Source organism: Sciurus vulgaris (genome assembly GCF_902686455.1).
Source record: "Sciurus vulgaris genome assembly, chromosome: 10".
Classification (NCBI taxonomy): domain Eukaryota; kingdom Metazoa; phylum Chordata; class Mammalia; order Rodentia; family Sciuridae; genus Sciurus; species Sciurus vulgaris.
Genome location: NC_136470.1, coordinates 127,409,412 through 127,433,598, shown reverse-complemented (window position 1 = coordinate 127,433,598; position 24,187 = coordinate 127,409,412). Strand labels below are relative to the sequence as shown.

The 24,187-nt window shown below is 45.8% G+C and overlaps 1 protein-coding gene across 1 annotated transcript; it reads right to left on the bottom strand.

Annotated features, from left to right (window-relative positions):
* TRIM42 (tripartite motif containing 42) lies at positions 1-23,046 on the bottom strand (the record flags this gene model as incomplete). The annotated part of the gene is made up of 5 exons (XM_079100485.1): positions 1-87; positions 9,270-9,494; positions 12,339-13,159; positions 17,608-18,305; positions 22,706-23,046. The coding sequence occupies 5 exons, from the start codon at positions 23,044-23,046 to the stop codon at positions 1-3; spliced, it is 2,172 nt and encodes a 723-aa protein (XP_078956611.1).
* Positions 23,047-24,187: the final 1,141 nt, after the last annotated feature.

Here is a 24,187-nt window from a genome sequence, read left to right as displayed (position 1 = left end):
TCAGAAGCGCTTCTGCAGGGCCGACTGGATGTTCTTCAGGAGGCCCCACTTGGCTCGCGTCTTCCCTCGCCCGTCGGGTGTCACCACCTGCAGGAGAAGCAGACAGCCTTGGCACCAGGGTAGAGGACCAGCAGCTCCCGGGAGCCCAGTCCCACCCGTGCCAGGCCTTGCACGCACCGGCTCCTGAGCTCCTCAGGGGCAGGCACTGTTGGCCCCAGTTCAGGGACTAAGAAACCCAGGCTCAGGGGACCAGATGTGCGCTGGGATTGCGATTCCACGGACCAGGTCCTGCTTTCCCCGGGGTGGCTCACATAACTGCCTGGAAGGTGGGTGTCTGGGCTACAGCCCAGGTGAGCTCACGGTGGAGTAACCCCTGGAACTTGCTGATGTGTTTGATTTTCTTACCAGACCAAGGGCACCTTGACTGGGGTGTGGAAGAAACGACTATTTTTTGTCTCCATAGTCCCAACACTGATTATGGTAAAGAGAAGTTTCTTGGGAAAGGGGAAACATCCTAGAAAAGGTTGCCCTGGTCACCTGGAAATCTCCCCAGCTCTGCTTAGATGTGGGCTCCATGCCTTGCCTTGAAGGTGGTGGCTTCTCCATTTCTCTGTCCACATGTACTGAAGACACATTTAGGGAGTCAGGCTGAGACCCAAGGAGGAAAGATTTGACTGGGCCAAGCACTCCGCCTGGAATGAGGCCCTGTGGGGCAGGTGGGGTAGGGTGGGATGTGCTTGGTGATGAGGAATGTTTCTACAGAGCACTGAGCCTCCATGTACAAAGCGTTTAACTTTCCAGATTTGTATAACAGAGGAAAAGGGCAAAAACAAATTAGATACCTACTAGCATTATGCTCTCGACTTTTATAAAATTTATTTTTGGTTTTAGAGAAAACAAGGTTGCATGGAAGGTAAAGGTCATGTTATATACGTGACATTACCTATGGCTGGGTGAAAATGGAAATGAGGTGTAGAAATGACCTCGGAGAAGGAAGAATAAGTAGGATAAGATAAGCACACAGGACCGCCAGGGCAGTAAGGAGAGCGATACGGTGATATGAGGGCGAGGATCTGACTCTATAAGAAAAGGAGGATCTGAGTTTTTGCCTCACACAATAGTCAGGACAAAGACAAAGACTGTGTGTGGCTTGCGAACAGGGCGGGGAGAACTAAGGTGTGTCTGTGGACAAGGGGACCAGACAGAGCCGAAGACAGAAGAAGCAGAAAGACAGAACCTGAAATGCCAAAGTCATGGAAATGACAGTTGACACTCCCTCCCTTGTCCCAAATACGTTAGGCTCAGATGCTTTCCAAATGAATTCTACCAAGCCTGTAAGATAGAGCTGCTCCAAAAAACCAGGAGAAGAGCAAAAGCTTCACAGCTTCTTTTATTAAGCTACTGAAATATGGATTCTAGAACCAGATAAATAATACAAGCAAAAAATTATAAACCCAGTTCACTTATGATTATAGATGCAATAATCTGAAATAAAATAGGAGCTAATTGAAGCAGGTACACTTGAAGTAGTATATTAAAAACGATGCGTGATAATCACGTAGGGTCTATTCCATGAATGCAAGCAGAGTTTAGCATCAGAAAAATCCCTCATATTGAAGGTTAGAGGTGTGGCTCATTGGTGGAAAATATGCATAACGTGTGCAGGGGCCTAGGTTTAATCCTAGCCAACAACCATAACAACAAAAAGAGAGAAAAGAATAAAAAGAAAAACCCAGTCATTGTAATTTACTTTGTCGAAAAGGGCCCAAAGGAGAAAAAAACATCTCAAATAATGCAAAAAATTTACTGTTTCACGATGAACATGCTCTCAGAAACCTAGCCTTCGAAGGAAATTTCCTTATTAAGGTTTATATACCACAAAATAAAAAATGATAATTCAATGGAGAAACTTAAAGATCAGGAATCTGACAAAGAGAATTGTTGTCCCTACTACCATGTAATGTATGACTCAAGGCACTTGCCAAAGGTACTAGGAAAAGGAAATCCAGGTTTAAAGATTGTAAGGCAAGAGATAAAAACTGTCATCATTTATAGATGATAGGATCCAGTGTTTGGAAAAACAAGTAGAATCAACAGATAGACTCTCAGAATATTAAGATAAATTTTTTAAAGATTTCTCAAATAAAGATTAGTCTACAGATAGCAACAATTTTAATTCCAAACCAGCAATTCATTAGAAAAATAATGAAAGGGAAAGCAACATTTATAATATGAACAAAACCTGTAAACAGTTTTATTCATTTATTTGCATTGGATCTATTTAAGGTGTGCAGCTTGATGTTTTGATATATATATACATACACACACATATATATATATAGTGAAATAGAAAATCAAGCAAATTAGCATGTGTATCACCTGACATAATTATTTCTTTTGAGTGTGTGATCAGAGTGCCTAAAATTTTAGCCAATTTCTAGTGTACAATATGATATAGTGAACTATAGTTATTGTGTTGCAGTTTAGCTTTCTAAACTAGTTTACCCAGGAATACGCTGTACTGCTACCAAAAAAAAACAAACAAAAAAATGAAACATACAAGACAGTTTGAATAAATGTTCAGATATTCTACAAAAATATCAATGGTGTCTCCTAACTATAGACTCAGTGTCTTCCTAATCAAATTCTATCAAGTGTGTTTTTCTATTTCAAACCATATGTAAAGTTTAATTCAAAATGGGTCAAAAACCTAAATGTAACAACTAACCCTGCAAAGCTCTTAGAGAAAAAAAAAAAAAAGTAGGTGGAATATTCTGTATCATGTTGATGGAGAAGTTATAGGACAACATCTATTTTCAGAACTCATCAATTTAAATTGATATATGTAAATAGCATCTCATTAAAGCTGATTTTTATTTTTTCTTTTTATTTATTTATTAAAATCTTTTTTATTTTTGCAGACTGCATTTTGATTCATTGTACACAAATGGGGTACAACTTTTCATTTCTATGCTTGTACACAATGTAGAGTCACACCATTCATGTAATCATACATATACATAGGGTAATACTGTCTGTTTCATTCTACTATCTTTCAAGTGTTTTTTAATGAATTAAATTTACTTACTCCAAAACTTGCATGAAGGAACAGAGCTCTATGATTATCTAACTAGATCTTAAAAAAAGAAAGAGGGGTAATGGAGATACTTAACTTAGCAGTTCATCAAGCCATGGCTCAAAACTGAGGTTAAAAAACACTAAAGCCAGCTGGGTGCGGTGTGATCCCCAAGGCTCGGGAGACTGAGGAAGGAGGATCCCAAGTTCAAAGCCAGCCTCAGCAACATCAAGATGCTAAGCAACTCAGTGAGATCCTGTCTCTAAATAAAATAAAAAATAGGGCTGGGGATGTGGCTCAGTGGCAGAGGGCCCCTGAGTTCAATCCCAGGTACCCAAAACAAAACAAAAAACCCAATAAGACCAGTGTGGTGTTGACGTAGGAACAGTCACATAGATGATCAGGATGTAGTAGAGAACCTATATGCATACCCCTAAATATAAAGGGACTTGATGTAAGGTTAATGTGGCACTTTGATTGTATACTCACAGAGAAAAGATTCCTCGGTAGGTGGTTTTGGGAAAACTGGAAACAAGAACTTTCTCCTTAGCATTGCATTCAAAGGTGAAGTCTGTATGGATTAAAGAGCTAAATATGAAAGACAGCAAATTTAATAAAAGAATATATAGAAGATTATCTTTGGGCTCTAAGTCGAGGGAAGGATTTTAAAACAAAACTTCAAAAGGTCAAACCAAACGGAAAAAAATAATTGATGACTTTGATGATATCAAAGTTGAGGATTTCTGCTGTTTCATGAAGTACATTGTGACCAAAGGTAATTAGTGAATGTCACAGGGGGAGAATGTTTTAGGGATGTCTAGAGCTGTTACCTAGCATATATAAGGGACATCCTGCAAATCACTTGGAAAAGGAAAAACAGAGGAGAAAAATGGGCAAGGGACATTAACAGGCTATTTACTGAAGAGGAAGTCCTGAAAACTTACATGCATATGAAGTGAAATTTAAAACATTAAGGAGATGCCACTTTATAACAAGTGGGCTAGCAAAAGAGTAGAAAGCTAGATCTCACTGAATGTAGGTGGGGCCTAAGTTATGGGGGCTTCATCTATTCAGTTATGTGAGCAAGTGAAGTACCCCTACTCCTCTGTGCAATTTCGCCCATGGTATATATCAGACATTGTCCCTCCAAAATTCATAGGTTGAAGTCCCACCCCCCACCATCCCTCAGAATGTGACTCTGTTTGGAGACAGGGCCTTCAAAACAGTGATGGGGTTAAAGTGAGGTGACTGGAGGGGGCTCTGCTGCCACCTGCCTGGTGTGCTTATAGGAGGAAATGTGGGTACACAGAGACGGGCCAGTGATGAACCTGCCGGAGGAAAGACCGTGATGACCAGTGAGATTCCAGCCAAGAGCAGAGGCCTCAGGAGGAAGCAGCCCTGCTGACGCTCTGATCTTGAACTTCCAATAAATTTCTGATATCTCAGCAACCCAGTATGCAGCGTTTTGTCATGGGAACCCTACCAAACTCATGTGATAACTCAGGGATATTTTTCTGTTCCAGTCCACCCTCAAGGGTGTCCCAGTAAGGCTGCTCACTGCAGCATTGCTGGAGGTCACCTGGGTGTCCATCCTGGATGACTAAATGACATGCATCAAAACTAAGGGACACGATGGTAACAGGTTTGGATCCTAAAAACACAATATGAGGAGAAAAAAGAGAAAGAAACAAAGTAAGATGCACGACACTCTACCTGTTATTTGTGGAAATTGCATTGAAACTCAATACACCTCATGCAAGAACACATAAGAACACAAAAGACACACATAAAACAGCAGATGTCACAAAAAGGACTATGGAAATATGAGAAGAACCTTGCCTAGCTCAGTGTTGACCATGGACCATCAACTGAGGTGTCTGATGAATTAAACCCTCTGTGTATGAGATGAAATAAAACCAAGGTCCAGCTTGAGCCTAAGTTACGCTTGCTCCAGGGTTCAAGTGGCTCTGCAGGACAAGTAGGGAGGGATCAGTAAAGTTTGATTGGCATATGTCAAGGGCTCTTTAGAAGACATTAAATCCTAAGGGAACAGAGAGTGCAAAGGATGTAGGTGTCATTTCAGGGCCTGGCCCACTGTGAGCATGTGGGTGGCTGCAGGGTAGATATTCAGAGTGTAGAATAATGAGGTCACTCAGATCGTCCTCTAGCCTCAACCCTTGATGGGAGGCTCAGCCTGGGGAGACGTTCTGCAGCGGGAAAGAGGAAAAGCCGGAGCAGGACCACGATGGCCAGGAAGCCCTCCTCTGTACCGTGGCTCCGTGGCTGTGGCTTCAGCAGGAGCACAGACGGAGCAGAGTAGCGACAGCATACAGAGACCCCGGTGGTCCAAGGACTCCTTCCTGAGCCCCTGACACTGCGGGGCTGACAGACTGAGAAGGGCTTTGAGATGCTGGCTGGGAACAGGGCGGCCGCATTTCCTGAAGAGCTATAGAGAAAGACCTGAAAAGCACCCATTTGAGACATTTGCGGATCTTGAATTTTTCCCTCCAAATCTGAAGTCATCTAGGACCTTCAGTTTACAGATTGTGGTAGGCAGAATAATGACCTGTCACAGATGTCCCTGTCCTAATTCTGGAACCTTTGAATATTAAATGACAAAGGGAAATTAAGGTTGCTAGGCAGTGGGTCTTCAGATGGGAGATCCTCCTGGGTCATCAGGTGGACCAAGCATCACACAGGTTCTTCAGGGGGATGGTGGAGTGTGAGAAGGACCTAGTCTAATGCTGCTGACCTTGGAGATGGAGAAAGGGCCCTTAAGCCAAGGGATGCAGGTGGCCCCTAGGGGCTGGTAAAGTCAAGGAAACAGACTCCTCCTTAGACCCTCAAGGAGGAACACAGCATGGATGATACTTTGATTTTGCCCAGTGAGACCCATTTTGGACTTCCGATCTCCACAACTGAAAGGTCATACGTCATTTGCATTGTTCAAGTCACTAGTTGGTTATGGCAGCAACAGGAAACCAATACACAGAAGGACAGTCCAATTTGTCATGGGCAGATTTCATGGAAGTTAGATGAGGCTTGATGTGAGAGGGACACAGTCAAGGGAGAAGTGTGGACGGTGGTCAGCAGGTGTGCGAAGGACTGGAGGAAGATCTAGAGAGAAAAGACTAAACAATGCACGACTTCTCCAAGAATGTGTTTCTCTGACCCTTTGAAGTTGACAACGAGGCTCTCTGATGTCAGGGGCTCTCAGTTGGGGACATGGGCAGAGAGGTGCCTGTCCCCATGGAGCATGCAACCTAGAGTAGTTGGGACTTGCACCCAGATACAAGAGCTCCATTCTGAAGCTCTTTCCAATGCATGCTTCTACCCCATAAAAATAAAAGTTTGGCTCTCCCTGCTGTTGACTTTGACAACAACAATGTCCCCAGGGCTGAGCCCACCCTTCTGCAGACCTTGTTGCATCTGATTATGGCATAGGGGGACGAAGGCTCTGGCTTTGGATACAGACCCAGGTTCCAATTCAACCCTCCCTTCATGTTACATGAGGCCAGACGCTTTCCTTCCCTGAACCTCACCTTCCTCATCTGTAGAATGGAGCAGTAAGTCCCTCTGTCCTAAGTGGTTGGGACGATGGGGATAATGAATCTATAAAGCCTGATGCAGAGTTGACCTTTAACTGAGACCTTTAAAGAAAGCCTTAGAGTTAATTTTCCCATTGCATGCCCTATACTCCAAAGAAAACCTCTTAAAAAAATCAAAAAAGTCTTAGACTATGCAAATCAAATATAAAAGGTGTTATTGCGCTTCTTTTACAAAAGTGCATATGATGGAAATATTGCGTTTTGTATAAGAAATGAGTCTACTGCCTCGTTGCAGCATTCAAATGAAACCTTTCAGGAATACCTGCATAGCCCTGATGCCAAAGGAAAAAATTTCGATTTTATAGGAAAGAGCTAAAGTCATTACTTTTATGAAGCTTTATAAATGTCATTCAAACACACCATCTTATTTTCATTTGCTACTGAAGCCTTTACTTATGCAAATCATGACAAATGTTAAGGAAACCAGTGTTTCCCCCGGAATGCTAATATCCCACCAAGAAGGGAGGAAGAACTAGTGCCAAAGGAAAAATCTATATTGCAGCTCCTCAAGTCAGATAAAAATGAAGCTTCCAGAAAACCTCATTAATTAGGACTCTGCTCATTTAGATATTGTGTTAAACAGCAAAGCGACTGGAATGCATTTCCTTCTCTTTTGGGGAGGGTAAATTAATCGCATAAACACAATTTCAGGGGCATGTTATTTCTTGACTGATTGTATAAAACATTTTGGCTTTCGGGCATCTTATGGTACTTTGTAATTATTAATTTTATTTATCAATTTATTTCTTCACTTTTTAATTTAGACATTCATCCATATATTCATTTGTTTGGCCACATTTTCACTCTTGTATTCATTCAATAACCATTAAGAACCTGCTAGATGCAAACTGCTGTGGTAAGCATTGTGGGAAAAAGACAGATGGATTAGCTGTGGATTTTGTTCTCAAAGAGTTCATAGTTTCAGAGGGGTCCCAGAGCAGCCACCCAGAAAGACCCAGGAGGGTGGGATGGCAGACTGATGATATGCTCCTGTCCCTCCACCCCTCTACATCCTAGCACCTAGAAATGACAGAAGATACGTTTTTAAAAATGTCGTAACACCACTGAATGCTCTTTATGGGCAAGATATTTTTGAGGGATTTTTAAAAACTCTGAGAAGGCAGAGGAATTAAAAGAAAAATCCATAGTCAAGAGGACACACTGCAAATGTGGTGTCAGCTGAGGGGCAATTCCAAGCCCCGAAGAGAAGGGTACCAAGGACCTGGGAGGCCGACCAGCAGTCAGGGCTGCAGAGGCAGAAAGGCCAGGCCAGCTCTCTCATCCACCTCCTTCCCATGCACGTGTCTGACCTCAGAGTTGGGGAGGGTGTGCACGTGGGTGCTGGGCTCCAGAAGCAGAGCATAATGCCTGTTGCTGGCCCTGGAGATGGAGTCGCCCACCCTGGAGACTTGCTACCCAGGAGCAAAGCCTGCCTCGCCAAACTTCCTGTTTCCCCATGTCCCAACCAATCAGATGCATTTCCCCAAACATCTGACCAAGCAGACACAAAGTGTGGCCGGTGAGATGCTGTTGGGCACTGGAGTTGAGACCACGCAGAAGTTGAAACAAACAGAATTTAGGGGAGTAGAGACTAAGGGCTAGGCAAAAATGGTACAGATTCAGAGAGAAGCAGATATGAGAAGGAGACCGGGAGAGGGGCAGGGGGCGGGGTCTGACCGATGACTTTCCAGGCCCCTTGGGAATTGGATCAGAGCTATGTATTGGAAGGACTCTCCTGGGACTTCCTTCTCTATAGCATCAATTTCCTGTTTTCAAAATCTGAAATGAATGGACTTGCCCTTCTTCATTCTAAAGAATTTCTGATTAAAACACAAGCTAGTCCCATTCCAAAGAATACCATCATGGTTATTCATCAAGATAGCTCTGGGCAGTCTTGATATGTTTTCCTCCTCTTTCTCTCTTTAATATCAATAAAATTATGAGTGTGTGTCCCCTGGGGATATAAAGAAGAATTAGCCTTGCATCATAAAGAAGGTAGTAGCAATCTGATACTTCTTTTTGGGGGACCATTCGACCTGCTTAGTGACTACTCTTAGCTTTTGGATAAACAAAACATGATTATTTTTAGTATGAATAGTTTTTAAATTTTACATGACATACTTACACTAAAAAATTTATCTGTTGTTTTGTGAGAAATTCAAATTTAACTGGGTGTCCTGTATTTCTATTTGTTAAATCTCGCATTCTGTCTTCACCTAGGGACAGCACCCCTTTTTAATTTTTCTCACACTACAATTATTTCTTATTCATCTCACAGGACAATTATTCATTTACTAGATAGATCCGGAGCCCCTTGGAGGCTGAGATTATGCCTGATTTTTCTCTGAATTTCTGTCTCCTGAAACGAGACCTGGAACAAACAGTTTATGAATAAAGCAGAACTTAAAATTCTCAGCCTCGCTTGCCAAGTCTGGGTGAGGCCAGTAGCCCTATTTTCTACCGTGAGTTAACAAATTCCTTGAGATTAGAGGGAGAGTCCCTCTGGGTTCTGTGATCTCATAACCATCCAAACAGAGCCAGATCCAGAGCCATGAAGGAAATCTGAGAAACAGTGTGCACGGTACCTTACAGATGTCACTCCACTGTCCGGGGCCATTGTCATTGATGGCTCTCACTTTGAACAGATACTCGGTGTTGGGCGTTAGGTTGTGTAGCTCTATATTTTGCTGCATTATGTCCCGAATTTGTCCACAGAGTTCTGTCCGTACATTGTTGGGAGGGGTGGTGATGAGTTCATAGAATTCCATCTCAAAAGAGTCTACATCTTCTGTTGGGCATGTCCAGTAAACCTATGGAAGAAATGACCATATCTGTGTGGTGCTAGGGGTACTGGTCCACCCACTCAGCCTTCTTTCCCATAAAGATTCATGCTGTTAACTGTCTGTGGGGCGAGTGGAAGCTAGCCTCAGCCCCTGTAGCTGCTGAGGGTTTCAGATTAGACTCCTGTGCACTGTCTTGGATAAGCCTGGCTTGGTGCTTCTGACAGTCTTCAGAAACAGAATGTGCCTCTGGGCTGTTACTGTCAATCAACATGGAGATGACAATTGTCCTTCAGATACCACTAACGAAAGCAGCTACTATTTACTGAATGTCTACTATGCATCAAATTCAGTGTCAGGTATTACAGTACTTAATTTACATAATCTTCACAACTCCAGGAAGACGGACTGTATTATCTCATTTTATAGACCCAGAATGGATACATTTAGCCAATTCTGTGGAATCATAGAACACTTTAAGATAAAGAGCTTATCTATTCCAATTCCTATGTTATACACAAGGAACTATTCAGAGTGGTGAAATGACTTATCCAATAACGGTCAATCTATGATCACACTCAAAGCACAAAATATTCTCTCCTGGGAAGAGATATATAAACAAGTTTCAATTAGCAGATGGTGTCTGGGATCATAGTATTTTATAATAAATGTATTTTTAAAGTAGATATCTAATGATTTTATTAAAAATTTAGTAAATTTTAATGTTATGAGAGAAAATTTATGAGTATACAAATTTTACAAATGAAGTTATAAAACTCAATAAAAATTAACTTAGTTTTCCTGACTCTCAAAACAAACATACTTATCATAACTGAAAAATACAGAGAAAGGAGAAGGGAAGAAAACAAACATTACTCGTAATCCTGCAATCTAGTTAGTTCACTATTATATTTTTCTAATTTTGGAATACACACAAATATGCAAATACTCTTAATTTGGATTATGTTGTATTGATTCCTTCTTTCTCTTACTTATTGTATTTTATATATTTTCCTATATCGTTAAATATTAAGCAGAGCACCATCTTTAAAGTCTGCCCCATAAATAATTGACTCCTTCTACAGTTGAACATTTAGGTTGTTTCTAATTTTATACTCTAATAAATAAATACTGCAATGAACACTTTTGGGCATGAATCTTCATCTGAATTTTTAATCATTTCTTAGGAAGGGATTTCAGGAAATAAAGTTGAGTTTAAAAATCTCTAGGGTTTTTACAAAACATATTAACAATTTATAAAACTATAAGAGCATTTTCCATGCCAAAATCCTAAAGATTTGAGAGAGATGTCAACACAGAGTTAGTCTTCTCCATGGTGGAGACTATAATTCCTAGGTGAGCTTCATCCCATGACCTTAACGTAGGATCAGTGATATTTTTACATCAAATATCACTTTCTGGCAGTAGTTAGGTGTCCTCTCTTGATGGCCAATGACTTGACTGCTTGTTCTAGGTAGGCCCTCTCCTAAGTTCATTCTGGGAGGACTGATAGATGGCATGGGGTGACTATTCCCAAGCCTGGGTAGAGAGCAGTCACCCCCAGTCCCTTTGCTTTAGAGCAAGATCCTGCTAACTCCCAAAGAAGTCTGAGGAGACTGGGAGATGAGACCTGTTGCCATCCATGAGCTGATGTCACCTACAGTGTAGGCCTTGGTGACTTAGTACCATTTGAAAATGCAGTTCAGCTGCTCGGTTCTGTGCACCTTTTATAGCAAGATCAGGGACACTTTCCGATGGCGTCTGGGAGGACACGTTCTAGCTTGCACAGCATAGTCATGCTTGGTGTCAGGTACAGACACCAACATAGATGACAATGCCCTGGGAGAACGGGAGAATAAAGTTTGGTCTTGTGTCTGACATTGTTTTCTTATTATTAATCCTCCCTACGTGCAGTCTGTAGACAGCAGCATTGGCAAGTTTTTGAGGAACAGTTTTAGGCCCCACTGAAAGAGAATCTGCATTTTAGCAAGATCTCTGGTGCACATTGATGTTTGAGAACCACAAATTTAGACTTTGAGGATGCTGAACATCTCTGGGGATATTCCTAGATTATGGGGACAAAAGATGTGCTCTGCCACATGGAAGCAGGCCTCAGGCTGGCTGGAGGGATGGCCCTGTAGGATCCCAAAAAGGAGGCGAGACACACTCTAACGGGAAATCTAGTTGCATGTTATCTTTTTGCCTCTTTAAATTTCAGTAAAGTATTTCATAAGCAACTCAATTTAGGTTCAGCGAGACTTGAATATTTGGCCTTGTTAGGTCAAGAAGGTCAAAGGGGAATCACGTCTTCTGAGGTCAGGTCATGGTAGTTGTAGAGAATTGTGAAAGACCCCACTCTCCACGTTTCCTCTCAGTAAACAGAAGGAATCTCAGGAGATGTGAGTTTTAATTCTGTTGGGAATTATCCTCCAATCGTTCTAAATCACAAGGAGTCTGGCTATTTTCTTTTGGAAAGGTAGCAATTTGGAAGAATCCAGGGCAGATAGGTAATGGAACCTGGGTTTCTAACTCTATTACACTCTATTACAGACTTTCCTTTGGGAAATATTACACTCCTCATGCAGTCTCTTCGAATTCCTTTGGTTCCCAACTTGGGATCTCTGTCAACAGAAGGTCCACCTTTGCAAGGGGGAGGGTGGGGCATTCCAATGCATTTTTGACTGTGAGTTAAATACACTGTTTGGTTTAAGTCAACCTTGGAAGATTTCAGGAACCTCCCCCTTTTGAATGAGCTGACCGCACAGTCCAGAGAAGCAGATTAGACTGACCAGATCCTGGAGGTCAGATGGGTACGCACACCCTTTCCCAGTGACCCACTTCCATTCTGTGCCCTGTTTCTCCCCCACTCCTTACCTTGGCAGCTCTTGGGTACACCAGGGTTTGGTAGATGATGATGGGGCCAGGGGTCTTCACGGAGGTGTCATTGAATGAGTACCAGTTGTGGAAGCTGCTGCTGTTCTGCGCGGGCTGGCTCTCTGCCGTGGCGCTCCAGTAAGTATAGAGGCCGTCGGTGGGTTTGGCTGGTGCAGCGGACTGGGCCCTCCCACAGACCTCCGGACCCAACTTGGCCTTCTCCGAAGCAGTGTTGAAGGACAAGAGGGAGGAGCTGCGCTGGTATATCTGCTGGTTGCCGAAGCTGTGGGTACTGAAAGTGACCTTCCTGGCAATCATCATTTCTGAGTGCATGGGGTAGGGGGAGGGCAGCGAATCCCCGGAGGAGCACACCTTCTTGGGTCCCGTGGGGAAGAGCTGGTGGATGGCGCTGGAGAGCTCTGCGAAGTCCAAGGGCATGCAGTGCAGGGAGTGCAGCCGCAGGTGGGGGTCCGGCCGGTAGGTGCTCTGGATGCCGTCCTCGATCTGGTCCACCAGGATCTTGGCCGACTGCAGGAAGGCCACCTGGCCCGTCTCCTTCAGGGCTTCCTTGGAGTAAGCGATCAGGCCGTCCATCTCGTTCACCTTGGAGGTCGTGACGAACACGTACTTTTCAATCTCCTTCTGCCTGGACACTTCCAGATTCTCTATCTGTTCCATGATGGTCTTCTCTTTCTCCTGGAGGATGCTGCGCAGCTTGAGAAACCCATTTCTGATCTCTTTTCGCTTTGCCTCCTTGTCGGATTTAAAACTGTTTTTTAAAATGTTGAATTCCATGAGGTCGTTATCGATTTCGTATCGGACTGCAAAACAACCAAGTTAGTGTCGGTTAAAATGTTCCTCTCCCGAGATGGCGAAGCCGTAGCAGGCTGGGGCAAATGACTCTGGGCTTCGAGAAGTGAGTGAGTGAGAGGGTAGTGACTTGTGAGTGGGCTGGGACAGGTTCAAGAAAGGAAGCTCTCTCCTCCTGTCCCCCTTCTCCAGTTCGTCCCTCAAGCACTAACAACCACCTCCTCCCGGCCCATTTCTCTGGTCAGGGTGATCCCTGTGACCTTGGAGCAGAGGCTAGAAGCTCAAGGCCACCCTTGTATTTCATTTCTACCAGATTCCGCTTGTCTGCAGGTTGGACTGGAAATGAGGCGTAGTCACAAAGTTACTGGACCCTCTCTTTCCCTAAAAGAAATCTAAGCTTTCACGGTGGCTGGAGATTAAATCTCTGATGACCGCTTGATATTATTTTTTGGCGCCTCATGATTATACAGACAGGTGGGATTTGTTACCTGACGACAGTTTCTAAATCCAAACCAACCAACAGCAGGATATCAGCCAGAGTTTCCCTCCACGGAGAAAGCTGGCTCTTTTCACACCCTTTTCCTCAGCTGGGGGCCTTTCTCTCTCTCATGGTTCAGCTGTGTTCCCTTTCTTGCCTTTTCAAGACAGGGTCTATCGTCCCACTTCAAGGAGAACTCATTCATCCTTGTCTTCTCACACGGCATTTGGACCTTAAGTTCACTCAGTTATTCATCTAAGAAAGATTAACCGGAGCCCTTTCTAGGCACCAGAGATACAGGTGTGACTGGGAGAGGGCACCTCTGTTCATATACCTGGCAGTACGATGACTGAAGGGTGCTTGGAAAGGTGAGCGTGTGGCCCAACTCCGATCTTTGGAATGAAAATATCTGTTGACGCTAGAAGGTTCCGGGCAGAGAGGTCTATAGGATGTAGGTACAGGTAGGGTCCTCCCCATAGGGGGCCCAGGCTACAGTGAATGGGTGTATAATCCTCACCACAGTTTATTCAATAGTGAGGATGACTGGATACTTTTGCACTTGGTTCTTAACCTCCTTTTGGTCCACAGGAAGCTGGGCTTCTGTGAATAGTGGCCGTCTCTGGGAAGATGTCAGCAATGTCACTTTCTGGTCTGTTCCCTAAAGCCCTGGACTCTGCCCACCTCCTCCCTCACATTGGCACTGAAGCCTTGCAGGTGGGGCTGCAGGGAAAACACTGGGGTCTAATTTCAGGATTAGGGGCTTCACAGTGCCCCCTGAACGCCCCAAATGCAAGCCTACTGTGACTTTTGGCAGCTACAATTCCACCTTATGCATTGTTTTCTTTGACTAGTCAATAGCAACCCTCTGTTAATAAGACTTGGATAGGAAATTCCTTGCTTTATTGGGGATTAGTTAAGGTTAGTAGAGCAAAGTCCAAGAGAGTATAAGATTTCTTAAATGAGTCAGAAGAGGCAGCATCAGGAAAGAAGAACAGAAAGAAGAGGCCAGAGACACCTCTAACCCCAAATCTCACAAATATCATGGCTTGGTAAGAGCTGGAATTAGAGCAAAGGCAAATCGAGGTCTTTTTCAGGCAATACACTGAAAACTAGCTACTATCTATTAAACATTTATTGTGGACCAGATCCATGTATTATCATATATTATACATATTATGGACCAGATCCATATATTATCATCTATTACATGTATCTTGGTATTATTCCCATTTATGGATGAGGAAACTAAGGTTCAGAGGGGTTAAGTGACTACCCAGACTCATGTGGTAAGCAGATGGGAGAAACTGGATCCTGTTCTGAATTCTACTTGTTTGGCCCCAAAGACTATATTCTTTTTTTTGGTGGTGATGGGGGGGCAGGTACTGGGAATTGAACCCAGGGGTGCTTAACCACTGAGCCACATCCCCAGCTGTTTTTAAAATATTCTATTTAGAGACAGGGTCTTGCTAAGGTGCTCAAGGCCTCACTAAGTTGCTGAGGCTGGCCTTGAACTCCCGATCCTCCTGCCTCAGCCTCCAGACTACTGGGATTACAGGTGTGCACCCTGGCTATGTTCTCAATTGCTCCTGTTGTGGTTGTGAGCTTTCTCGGAGCACCAGAATTACCTTGGGAGTTTTAAAAACATGGTCTTCTTACTTCACTTGCTGATATTCTGAATCAGTTGGCCTAAGTTGGGGCTCATAAATCCTGGTGAGGCAATTTCCACCAGATTTGGAATCTATTCCAGGCAATCTCTTGCTAAAAATGCAGCTTTTAATGTAAGAGGCCTGGGGTCGAGCTGAGATCTTGCATTACTAGTAAGCCCGGGTGGTACCCATGTTCCTGGTTGCCACACATTGAGAGGCAAGGAGCTAAATTTTTGAGATCTCTCAATGCAGTGGTTCTGTCTCGATTATATTTCAACACGTGGGGAGCTTTAGAATAATCCCTGCTGCTCAGCCTGTGGAGACTGGACAGGGGCACAGGTTGTCAGTGAAACTCCCAAACTGGATCTTCTCTGTAGTGTCCAGAGTTTTTTAATGTATGTGTTCAAGTCATCTGCTTTTGAATAACCTGGAGATGTGTTCAAAAATGCAGATGTGGGGTACCTCCCCAGATGTGAATCTAGTGCTCAAGAACAAGTTCCAACTCTGGTTCAAAAATTTGCTCTGTCCCTTCAGCATGGATGAAGAGATTGAATTCTTTACCTGTATCTGAAATCTCATTTACCTCTCATCCCTGCCCCCTCCTCAGCTGCTAGGCTCCCTGGAATTTGGGCTGGTATTGTCCCTCAACCTTGAACTGAGCTTTGCTGTCTGACTTTTAAGTGCCCTGGACTCTGAGAAAACTATCCTAGTGTTGACTAGCCTGTGTTAAGGACCTAGGTTCCCTGGAGCTGCATGGGAGCCACAGCAGGCTCTAGGCAGAAGTTCCTTCCCCATGCTGAGACCCCAGGGAATCCGGTCAAGGTCCTGGTTTGGGTAGGCAGTGAGTCCCACCTTAAGAAAATCCTCTAGGATCCAACCGTTTTCTGAGCAATGTGGCTCCTGTAGGGATTCTTTAACATAAGGAGGTGGTTCCAGAACTGAATAGGATGTCAATTGACAATGTTCCTAGGTATTTGGCAATTGAGAAAATCAAGTCACTCCTGAAATATCCAGGCTGTTGAGAGATCCTGGGTGATGTGAACAGGAGCAAAGTCTGTTCCCAGCCACCTGTAATATCTAGTGGGACCTGTCTGTGTGACTCAGGGCCAACCCCCTTGTCCCTGTGTGTTTGGGCAGGTTGGTATGGTGGGACGGCATGTCAGTACAGTGGACAGCAAAGTATCTGGCAAAGGGAGGAGCTGGCTTGATCTCATGGTCCTGCTCACTGACCATAGGTCACTTCTTAAGGAAACAGACCACAGATGTTAGATTGGATTTTAGATTCTGGCCACTGTTCAGAACAGAGTAGGTTGTCAAATGAATGCTGTGGCATTAATGTGGACACTGGAGTGGGATCTGTAGGGTCTGCCACTTAGTAACTGCCTTGTGCCGATTATTTCCTTGAAGCACAGTTGTCTTTTATCAGTGGAGAGGATTTTGATGCCTGTACTGTTGGATGACTGCCATTGGATGTGATGTGTTCCCAAGGCTTATGTACATTCACCTTCTGTTCCTGGAGGAACAGGGGTCTCAAAGGAGGCCTAGGGTCCTCATATCTAACCAGATGGAGATACAGCCAGAAATTATGGGGCACTTTCTGGAATTTTATGAACTATTATTATACTTGTTTCCATGATAGAAATCAAGGTCAATTTTTCTTATAGAAGCCACAACAAAATTCTTGGTAACCAAGATGAACAACTATAAACAGGCATGCAGAGGAAAGACAAGGCGTTGACCAGAATGTTCTTGGCCTTTTCTGAGTTTCCCTGTTATTATGTCTTAGTTGCCGGTGCTTTTACTTTGCTGCCTGCAACTTTGGGGAAAAATTCATGTGTGTGTGTGGGGGGGATTTTTAAATGGAAGTGATTCTCAGCATTAGCTTAATTATTTCTCTCCTGCAAACTAAGGGGCAGGGATAGAAATTCAAGTTCAGGACAGGACACTTTATAAAGATTTACCAAACTTCATGACACTCTATGATCAAAGTCCTCATTTTTTTTTTTTTTTTTTTTTTTTGGGAAAAAGAGGACAAATTGTAGTATGCACTATGCCAGATTTTTTTTTTTTTTTTTTTTTTTTTTTTTTTTTGGTATGCTTTTTAAAAAAGCAACCCAGTAAGGGCATTACTACTCTCATCTCATTTTACCGATGAGAAAACCAAGGCGCGGGAGGCGGTGGCACGTGCAAGCTGCCAGGTGTAGGCACCGTGACCTGCGGGGAGCTTCCCAGGCTGGGTGGCTCCACTCGGCGGGGATGAGGCACTGCCCGCACCTCCCCTCCCCCAGCCCTGATTTAGGAGTTCCTGCGGTCTGGGAGAGAAGCGGGGCAAGACCTGCTTTGAACTTGGCGATGGCGCTGAAGAGGGCAGCGGCTCGCTCCGAGCAGGCGTCGATGAGGCTGATGGTGTCGTGGCCGCTGTGGAAGGCGATCTTGCAGAAGGTGCAGAGCAGCTCGTTGTCGTTGCGGCAGTACTCGTTGATGCGGCTGGACGGGTGGTGGATGCAGATCTTCTCGTCCTGGTCGGCAGGGCTGGTGTCCACGAAGACGTGGTCCTGCATGGCCACGTCCGAGTGGAAGGCCTTGAGGCATTCGTTGCACAGGTTGAGGCGGCAGGTGGTGCAGCGCTTGTAGGCGATGCGCCGGCTGCGGCACACCTGGCAGAGGATGGGCCCCGAGGAGCGGTCGAAGCGCCACTTGAGGTAGCCGTGCTGCTGCATGTAGCGCTTGGTGAGGCGGCCGCGCAGGTAGTTCTCGGGCAGCTGCATCTTGTGGCTGTAGGGCATGCAGTGCGAGCGGGCGCACACCGGGCAGATGAGGATGAAGAAGTTCTCGGTGACCTCGGCGTGCTTTTGCAGCTGCCGCAGGCACTTCTCGCACAGGCTGTGGTTGCAGGGCAGCATGAAGGAGTGCAGGCGCAGCCGGTTGCACATGGGGCAGGTCAGGTGATCCACCAGGTGACTGCTCGCCGGCAGCGACCGCACCTCGTCCACCTGTGTGTCGCTGCTGCCCACGCGCAGGGCGGTCTTGGACCTGAGAGGAGACACTGGGCTTCAGGAGGCAGGCTCAGGAGCCGGCCCTGTTTCTCAGCCTCTGAAAGAGTTCTTTTACTGAGTGGGGTGGCCGACTGGGCTTCTGCCAGGGAGCCTGGCTTCCAAGCCCGCCTCCACCAGTTTTACCAGGTAAGAAAGTTAACCTCTCCCTGTCTGCTTCTTCATGCCTAGGTAGCCAGGCCACCCAGGTTCTTGAGATTAAATTTGAATTTAATACCTGTACGGACCTAGAGAACGACCGCAAGCACTCTGACTACTTGTTGCTAGAAAAAAGCAGGAGACTGGCCTGGCACTGGCAGCTGGGCCTTGGCGTTCTGTTGGACATCAATAATGTAACCGAACACCAGCATCAGACAAGGCCAGTCTGTGACTGGGAGAGTTTAGGGCAGAAGCAAGGCTACTTCATAAACTGGAACTCAGACAAGAACAATATCCAAACCACAAAAATCACCAAGCATCCTCTTATCTGAGTTAATGGGAAGGAGGGCTGAGTTTTTTTTTTTTTTCAGTTGCAGATCTAGGCTCACTCTGTTCTTTCCATCTAGATAAGATTTATTCAGATAGCCAGTAGGAAATTTACCTTCATGTCCTCACCTTAGAAGAGTCCAAATCCCATCCTAGCTTACTGATGTCTTCCTACCAAGATAACTCACGCTGGCCTGTGAGATGTGTTCTCACTTGTTGCCCCGAGTCAGTAAATCCCATCTTACCAACTACAGGTGCATTCTTGTGCTCTGCCTGGGGAGTACTGACATTGGCACTGTTCTTATATAGGATGGGACACAGAGGACGGTAACTAACTGTCCTTCCATGACACCGGGAGGTCTGTCTATACCTGTGCTGAGCCTAGAACCTCTATGATCTGCTCCCAGAGGAGCAGTTAATGGGTCAGGATCTGGGCTCTAGGTGCGGGTCAGACATATGGAGGGTGCCACTTGGGAGGTGCACCTTCGACAAGGGCTTCTTAAATCTCACCCTGTTTCCTCCTCTATAAATTAAAGTGCACAGTACTACTTCCTTCATGAGGTGGTTATAAAGTCTAAATGAGATCACGTATAAGGTGCGCTTAACTGTTGACGGATAGCGAGCGGTCAACAAGTGTAGCCTCTATGGTCACTCCGCTGCTGGGGGGCGGGAAATAGCTGTCAGATCCAGGAAAGCATGTGCTTCTACCCTTGTATTGTATGTGTGAAGGTCTTTGTCTAACATCTAAAGTTGACTTTCTTTATATATATATATATTTTTTTTTTAGATTTTTTTTTATTTTTACAGACTGCATTTTGATTCATTGTACACAAATGGGGTACATCTTTCTGTTTCTGTGGTTGTGCACGATGTAGATTCATACCGTTTATGTAATCATACATGTACACAGGGTAATGCTGTCTGTCACATTCCACCATTTTTCATACCCCTGCCCCATCCTTCTTCTCATTTCCCTCTACATAATCTAAAGTTCCTCCATTCTTTTCTTACCTCACCCCCCATCCCCATTATATATTATCATACACTTATCAGGGAAAACATTCGGACTTTGGTTTTTTGGAATTGGCTTATTTCACTTAGCATGATATTCTCCAATTCCATCTATTTATCTGCAAATGCCATAATATTATTCTTCTTTATGGCTGAATAATATTCCATTGTGCATCTATACCATAATTTGTTTATCCATTCATCTGTTGAAGGGCATCTAGGTTGGGGCCAAGGAACTGGACACATACTTTACAGAAGATATACAGGTGATTAAAGAATATTTGACAAAATGTTGACCATCTCTAGTAATTAGAGAAATGCTAATTAAAACAACTCTAAGATTTCATCTTACTCCAATTAGAATGGCTGTTATCAAGAACACAAACAATAATAGATGTTGGCGTGAATGGGGGGGAAAAGGCACACTCATACATTGCTGGTGGGGTTGCAAATTGGTGCAGCCACTGTGGAAAGCAGTGTGGAGAATCCTCAGAAAACTTGGAATGGACCCACCATTTGACCCAGCTATCCCACTCCTTGGTCTATACCTAAAGGACTTAAAATCAGCATACTACAGAGATGCAGCCACATCAATGTTCATAGCAGCTCAATTCACAATAGCCAGATTGTGGACTTTATATAATTACTTGTAAGAACTAGGGGCAGAGTGGCAACACACTTGGAAAAGTCAAGTGCACGGCCTGAAAAGGTACAGTCAGAGCAAAAGCATAAAATCAGGTGAACTGGCTGTGGGAACGGAGCTGGAAACAGACACACATTGTCCTCTGTCCCTGTCTTTTCTCTGTTCACAGAGTGTTCGGGTGTTGGTCTTGGCCCTGGGGCTGGGCTTCCTTCCGCTCTTGCCTTGTTGCCTTCTCTGTATCTTTTCCCTCTTCCCTTGGTCAGGGCCTGTGTGTCAGAGCCCAGGCCATCAGAAGGACGTGCCCAGCAGGCTGCCGTGGACTGGGCCTGCGGCGTCCGAGGGCCCCCCTCACATACACGGCTCAGGCACCCGGGGCTTCACCCCTGAGGACAGGGAGGCAGGGCGCACTGCTCCCAGCTCTGGTTCCTCTGCCTCACCCCTCCTGCGTGGGCCCCGACGTGCGGGCCAATCGTACAGGGACTTCTTTAGTTTAATAGACTCCTAGGACTCTGAGAGGCAGGGGAGAACACGGAGGAAAATGGCGACAGAAAGGAGGCAGAGGGAGGGAAGAAGGGAAGGGCTGTGGGAGGAGAGAGCGCCAGCTCAGGCCTGGGGGCAGGTGTCAGCGGCCCAGAGAGCTGTGGTAGAGATGGAAGAGGGAGAGGAGGAGAGGAAGGCCAGGAGGGAAGAAGGAAACCAGGACCAGGTGGAGGCAGCTGCGGAGCGGAGTGGCCCAAGGGAGGGGCAGCTGGAGTCCAGATGCCCAGAGAGGCGCCATGGGAGACGAGCACAGTCTCCCATGACGAGGCTGGCCCTGGGAGCCTCCTCCCCATCCACCCACAGATTCAGGTGTGGGATGGGCATCCAGGGACCACGCTTCCTTGTCAAAATGAGTCCTGGAGCGCAGCCACCTGTCTTCCCACTGAGCTCTCCTGCCTCTGCTCCTTGCACAGCCCCCGCCTGTCCCCAGTCCAGGCCACGTCTCCCTGCACCTGGCTCTCTCTGTCTCACCTGCTGGCCAGCCTCCCAGCCTCCACCCCACCCCCAGCCCCTCCAGGCCAGTGTGCATCTGGAAATCACCTGAAGGGGGCGGAGCTTTTAAAATTTGGATGCCCCCCCCAGACTAATGATCAGAATGTTTAGGGGTGGAGACTAGGCATGAATATGTTTTTTAAAGATTCCCCAGGTGATTTCAGCCAATTCACAGCAAAATTTGGGAGCTACTGATGCCTAAGGCATCGTCCCAAAGCATCAGCCCTCTCCAGTTGAAATGGCTCGGGGACTCTCCATGCTGGGCAGTTGAGAGACGACAGGAGCGTGGACATTATTTTCCACACCCTAGAATTCCTGGACTTGAACCCAGAATCCCTAGATTCTCTATTCATGCAAAAATCACGAGAAGACTATGGTGAAGAGTTTGTTAAGCATCTACTAAGTGCTGAATTGCAAAATGAATTGTATTTTGTATTCTTCCCCCAGACTCACAAAAGCTTTGCATACGGAATATTGCTTTTCCAGCCTTGAAAACCTTAGAACCTGCTTCCTGGTGTTCTGTCCCTCCTAATCTTGTCATCTTAAGTGCTATGAACTTGCCTTCTCCAAGAAAACCATGTGAGAGTATCTAGGGTACTTATCTAGGTTCCTGGGGTAAAACGTGGCCCATAGAAGTTCTTCCTTTTCCAATAAATGTTGCAAATATCAGCAGTCCATACAGGAAAGAGGAACATCAATTCATAGTTGACTGTCACATAGACTACAAAGCACGTACTTAGCCTCCTACCCACCATGTGTGACAGGTATCACTGTCTCCATTTTGCAGTATAGCATTTTAAAGTTCAGAGAGTAGGCTCTGGGCTCAAGTCCTGACTCTGCATCCTACTAGTTGTATGATCCCGGGCAACTCAACCTCTCTGAGGTTGGGTGGCACAGGTGAGGGTCAGGTGGGGCCATGCATGCAGTGGCTGGCAAGTTGCCTACCCACTGAGCCTCAGCCCTGATGGTTTTGTCCAGTAGAGGGAGTGGGGTGGACAGGCCCAGCGCCCGTTTGCTTGGGTAACGGAGCTCGGGCTGGGAACTTGGTGTCTATACTGGGTGAGTGGCTGTTTAGGACACGCTGAATTGCTACAAAATTCTTGCTCTTCTCTTTCCAGAGAGAGAAATGGACTCAGGGAGGCAGTGGCCTGTGCTGGGGACCCCACCGCTGGCACGAGGTCCCCAGTTTTTCCGAGCCCCTGGGAACCCACATTGGCGCCAGCACTTACGAGGTGCGGATGCTCTTGAGGCGGCCCTTGTGGAACGTGATGGTGGCATTGCGGCAGCAGCGGCTCTCGTAATAGTAGCACTTGATGTTGCCGGTGGCCGTGCAGCAGCACTTACAGTTGGGGTCGTTGGCCCAGGAGCAGCAGCACCAGTGGCAGTTGGGGTTCTCGGCGCAGGTGCAGTGGCAGAACTGGCAGTTCCGCTCGTCCTTGTAGGGGCAGGGGAAGCAGGTGCAGTTCCGCTCGGAGGTGAAGATGAACTTGCAGCACAGGCAGGAGCACAGTCGGGGACAGCACCTCTGCCACGTGCAGCACGGGGAGCAGACGCACATGGCGGTGTCCATGACGTCGGCCATGCTGGCCACCTGGTCCCCAGGGACCCAGACGCCTCCTCTACCAGAAGCCCGTGGTCAGTTCTACCATGCAGGGTCCCTTGTTCCCCTGTGAGGCCGACAGCTTGGGGGTTTCGAGGAGCTGGCTTTTGATGAGACCTTCTCAGGCGGGGTCCCTAGCAGGAAGCTCATGGGCTGGCCTCTACCTCCCGCAGCCTGGGGGCATTTGCTTATGTCACAATCCCTGCCTCCCCACCATGTCTCACCATGGGTGAGACACCTTGTGCTTCCACTGGACGGGCTCCAGAGTGTGGTGATACAACAAGTGGCCTGGAGGTTTAGCTGTCACATGTCACCTCTCAGGTCCCGGCTGGTTTTAGAAGCTCTTTCTCCTTGCTGGGTGCTTTTCCTGCCATTTGGGCTCGTCGACTTCAGGTATGAATTCAGGAAAGGCCTGGGCATCATCACTTAGAAAAGCAGATTGACGTGGTTTTTCCTCTTCCCGGGCATTTTCTCCTTTGGTAGAAATCTATCTGAAAAGCAAAGCCGTGTTTGCAAATAATAGCAAGTCGTATTTAAAGAGACGTCACCGTTTGGGGAAAGAATGAAGGGAACAATAGATTCCCTTAGATTCACTTAGGCACTTCTTCCAGGGGCCATTGATCTTGTCGGTTGCTACTTGGCCACGGCTCATTTCTATTCATTTTCACGTCAAGACATTCCTAAGATACTCGGGATATTTCTTGTGTGTGTGTGTGTGTGTGTGTGTGTGTGTGTGTTTTCCAGCTTCATGGGGTTTGGTTAAGGCTCAGCCTGTCCCCCCCAACCCCATCCCACTCTGACCCTTTTATCAACAGGCTAGAAACGCACATAGAATCCTTAACTGGATTGATAGTAAGTGCTCAGGAACCCTAGAAATAAGAGCTTCTGTTTTAGGGGAGAAGTTTACTTTCCTCTTTATGCAGCTTGCAAAGATTAAGAGAGCAGAAACTTCATGTTCCTCCCACACTAAAGTATGAACACTGTCTTATGATCTTTCCAAAAAGAAGCAGAAGCCAGAGCTGATGTGGTTGCAGGAGGTCATTGCCTGTGAATTCATTTTTCTCTCCCTGTGAGCACCACCTTCCTAACCGGAAAGAACTTCCACTAAGTG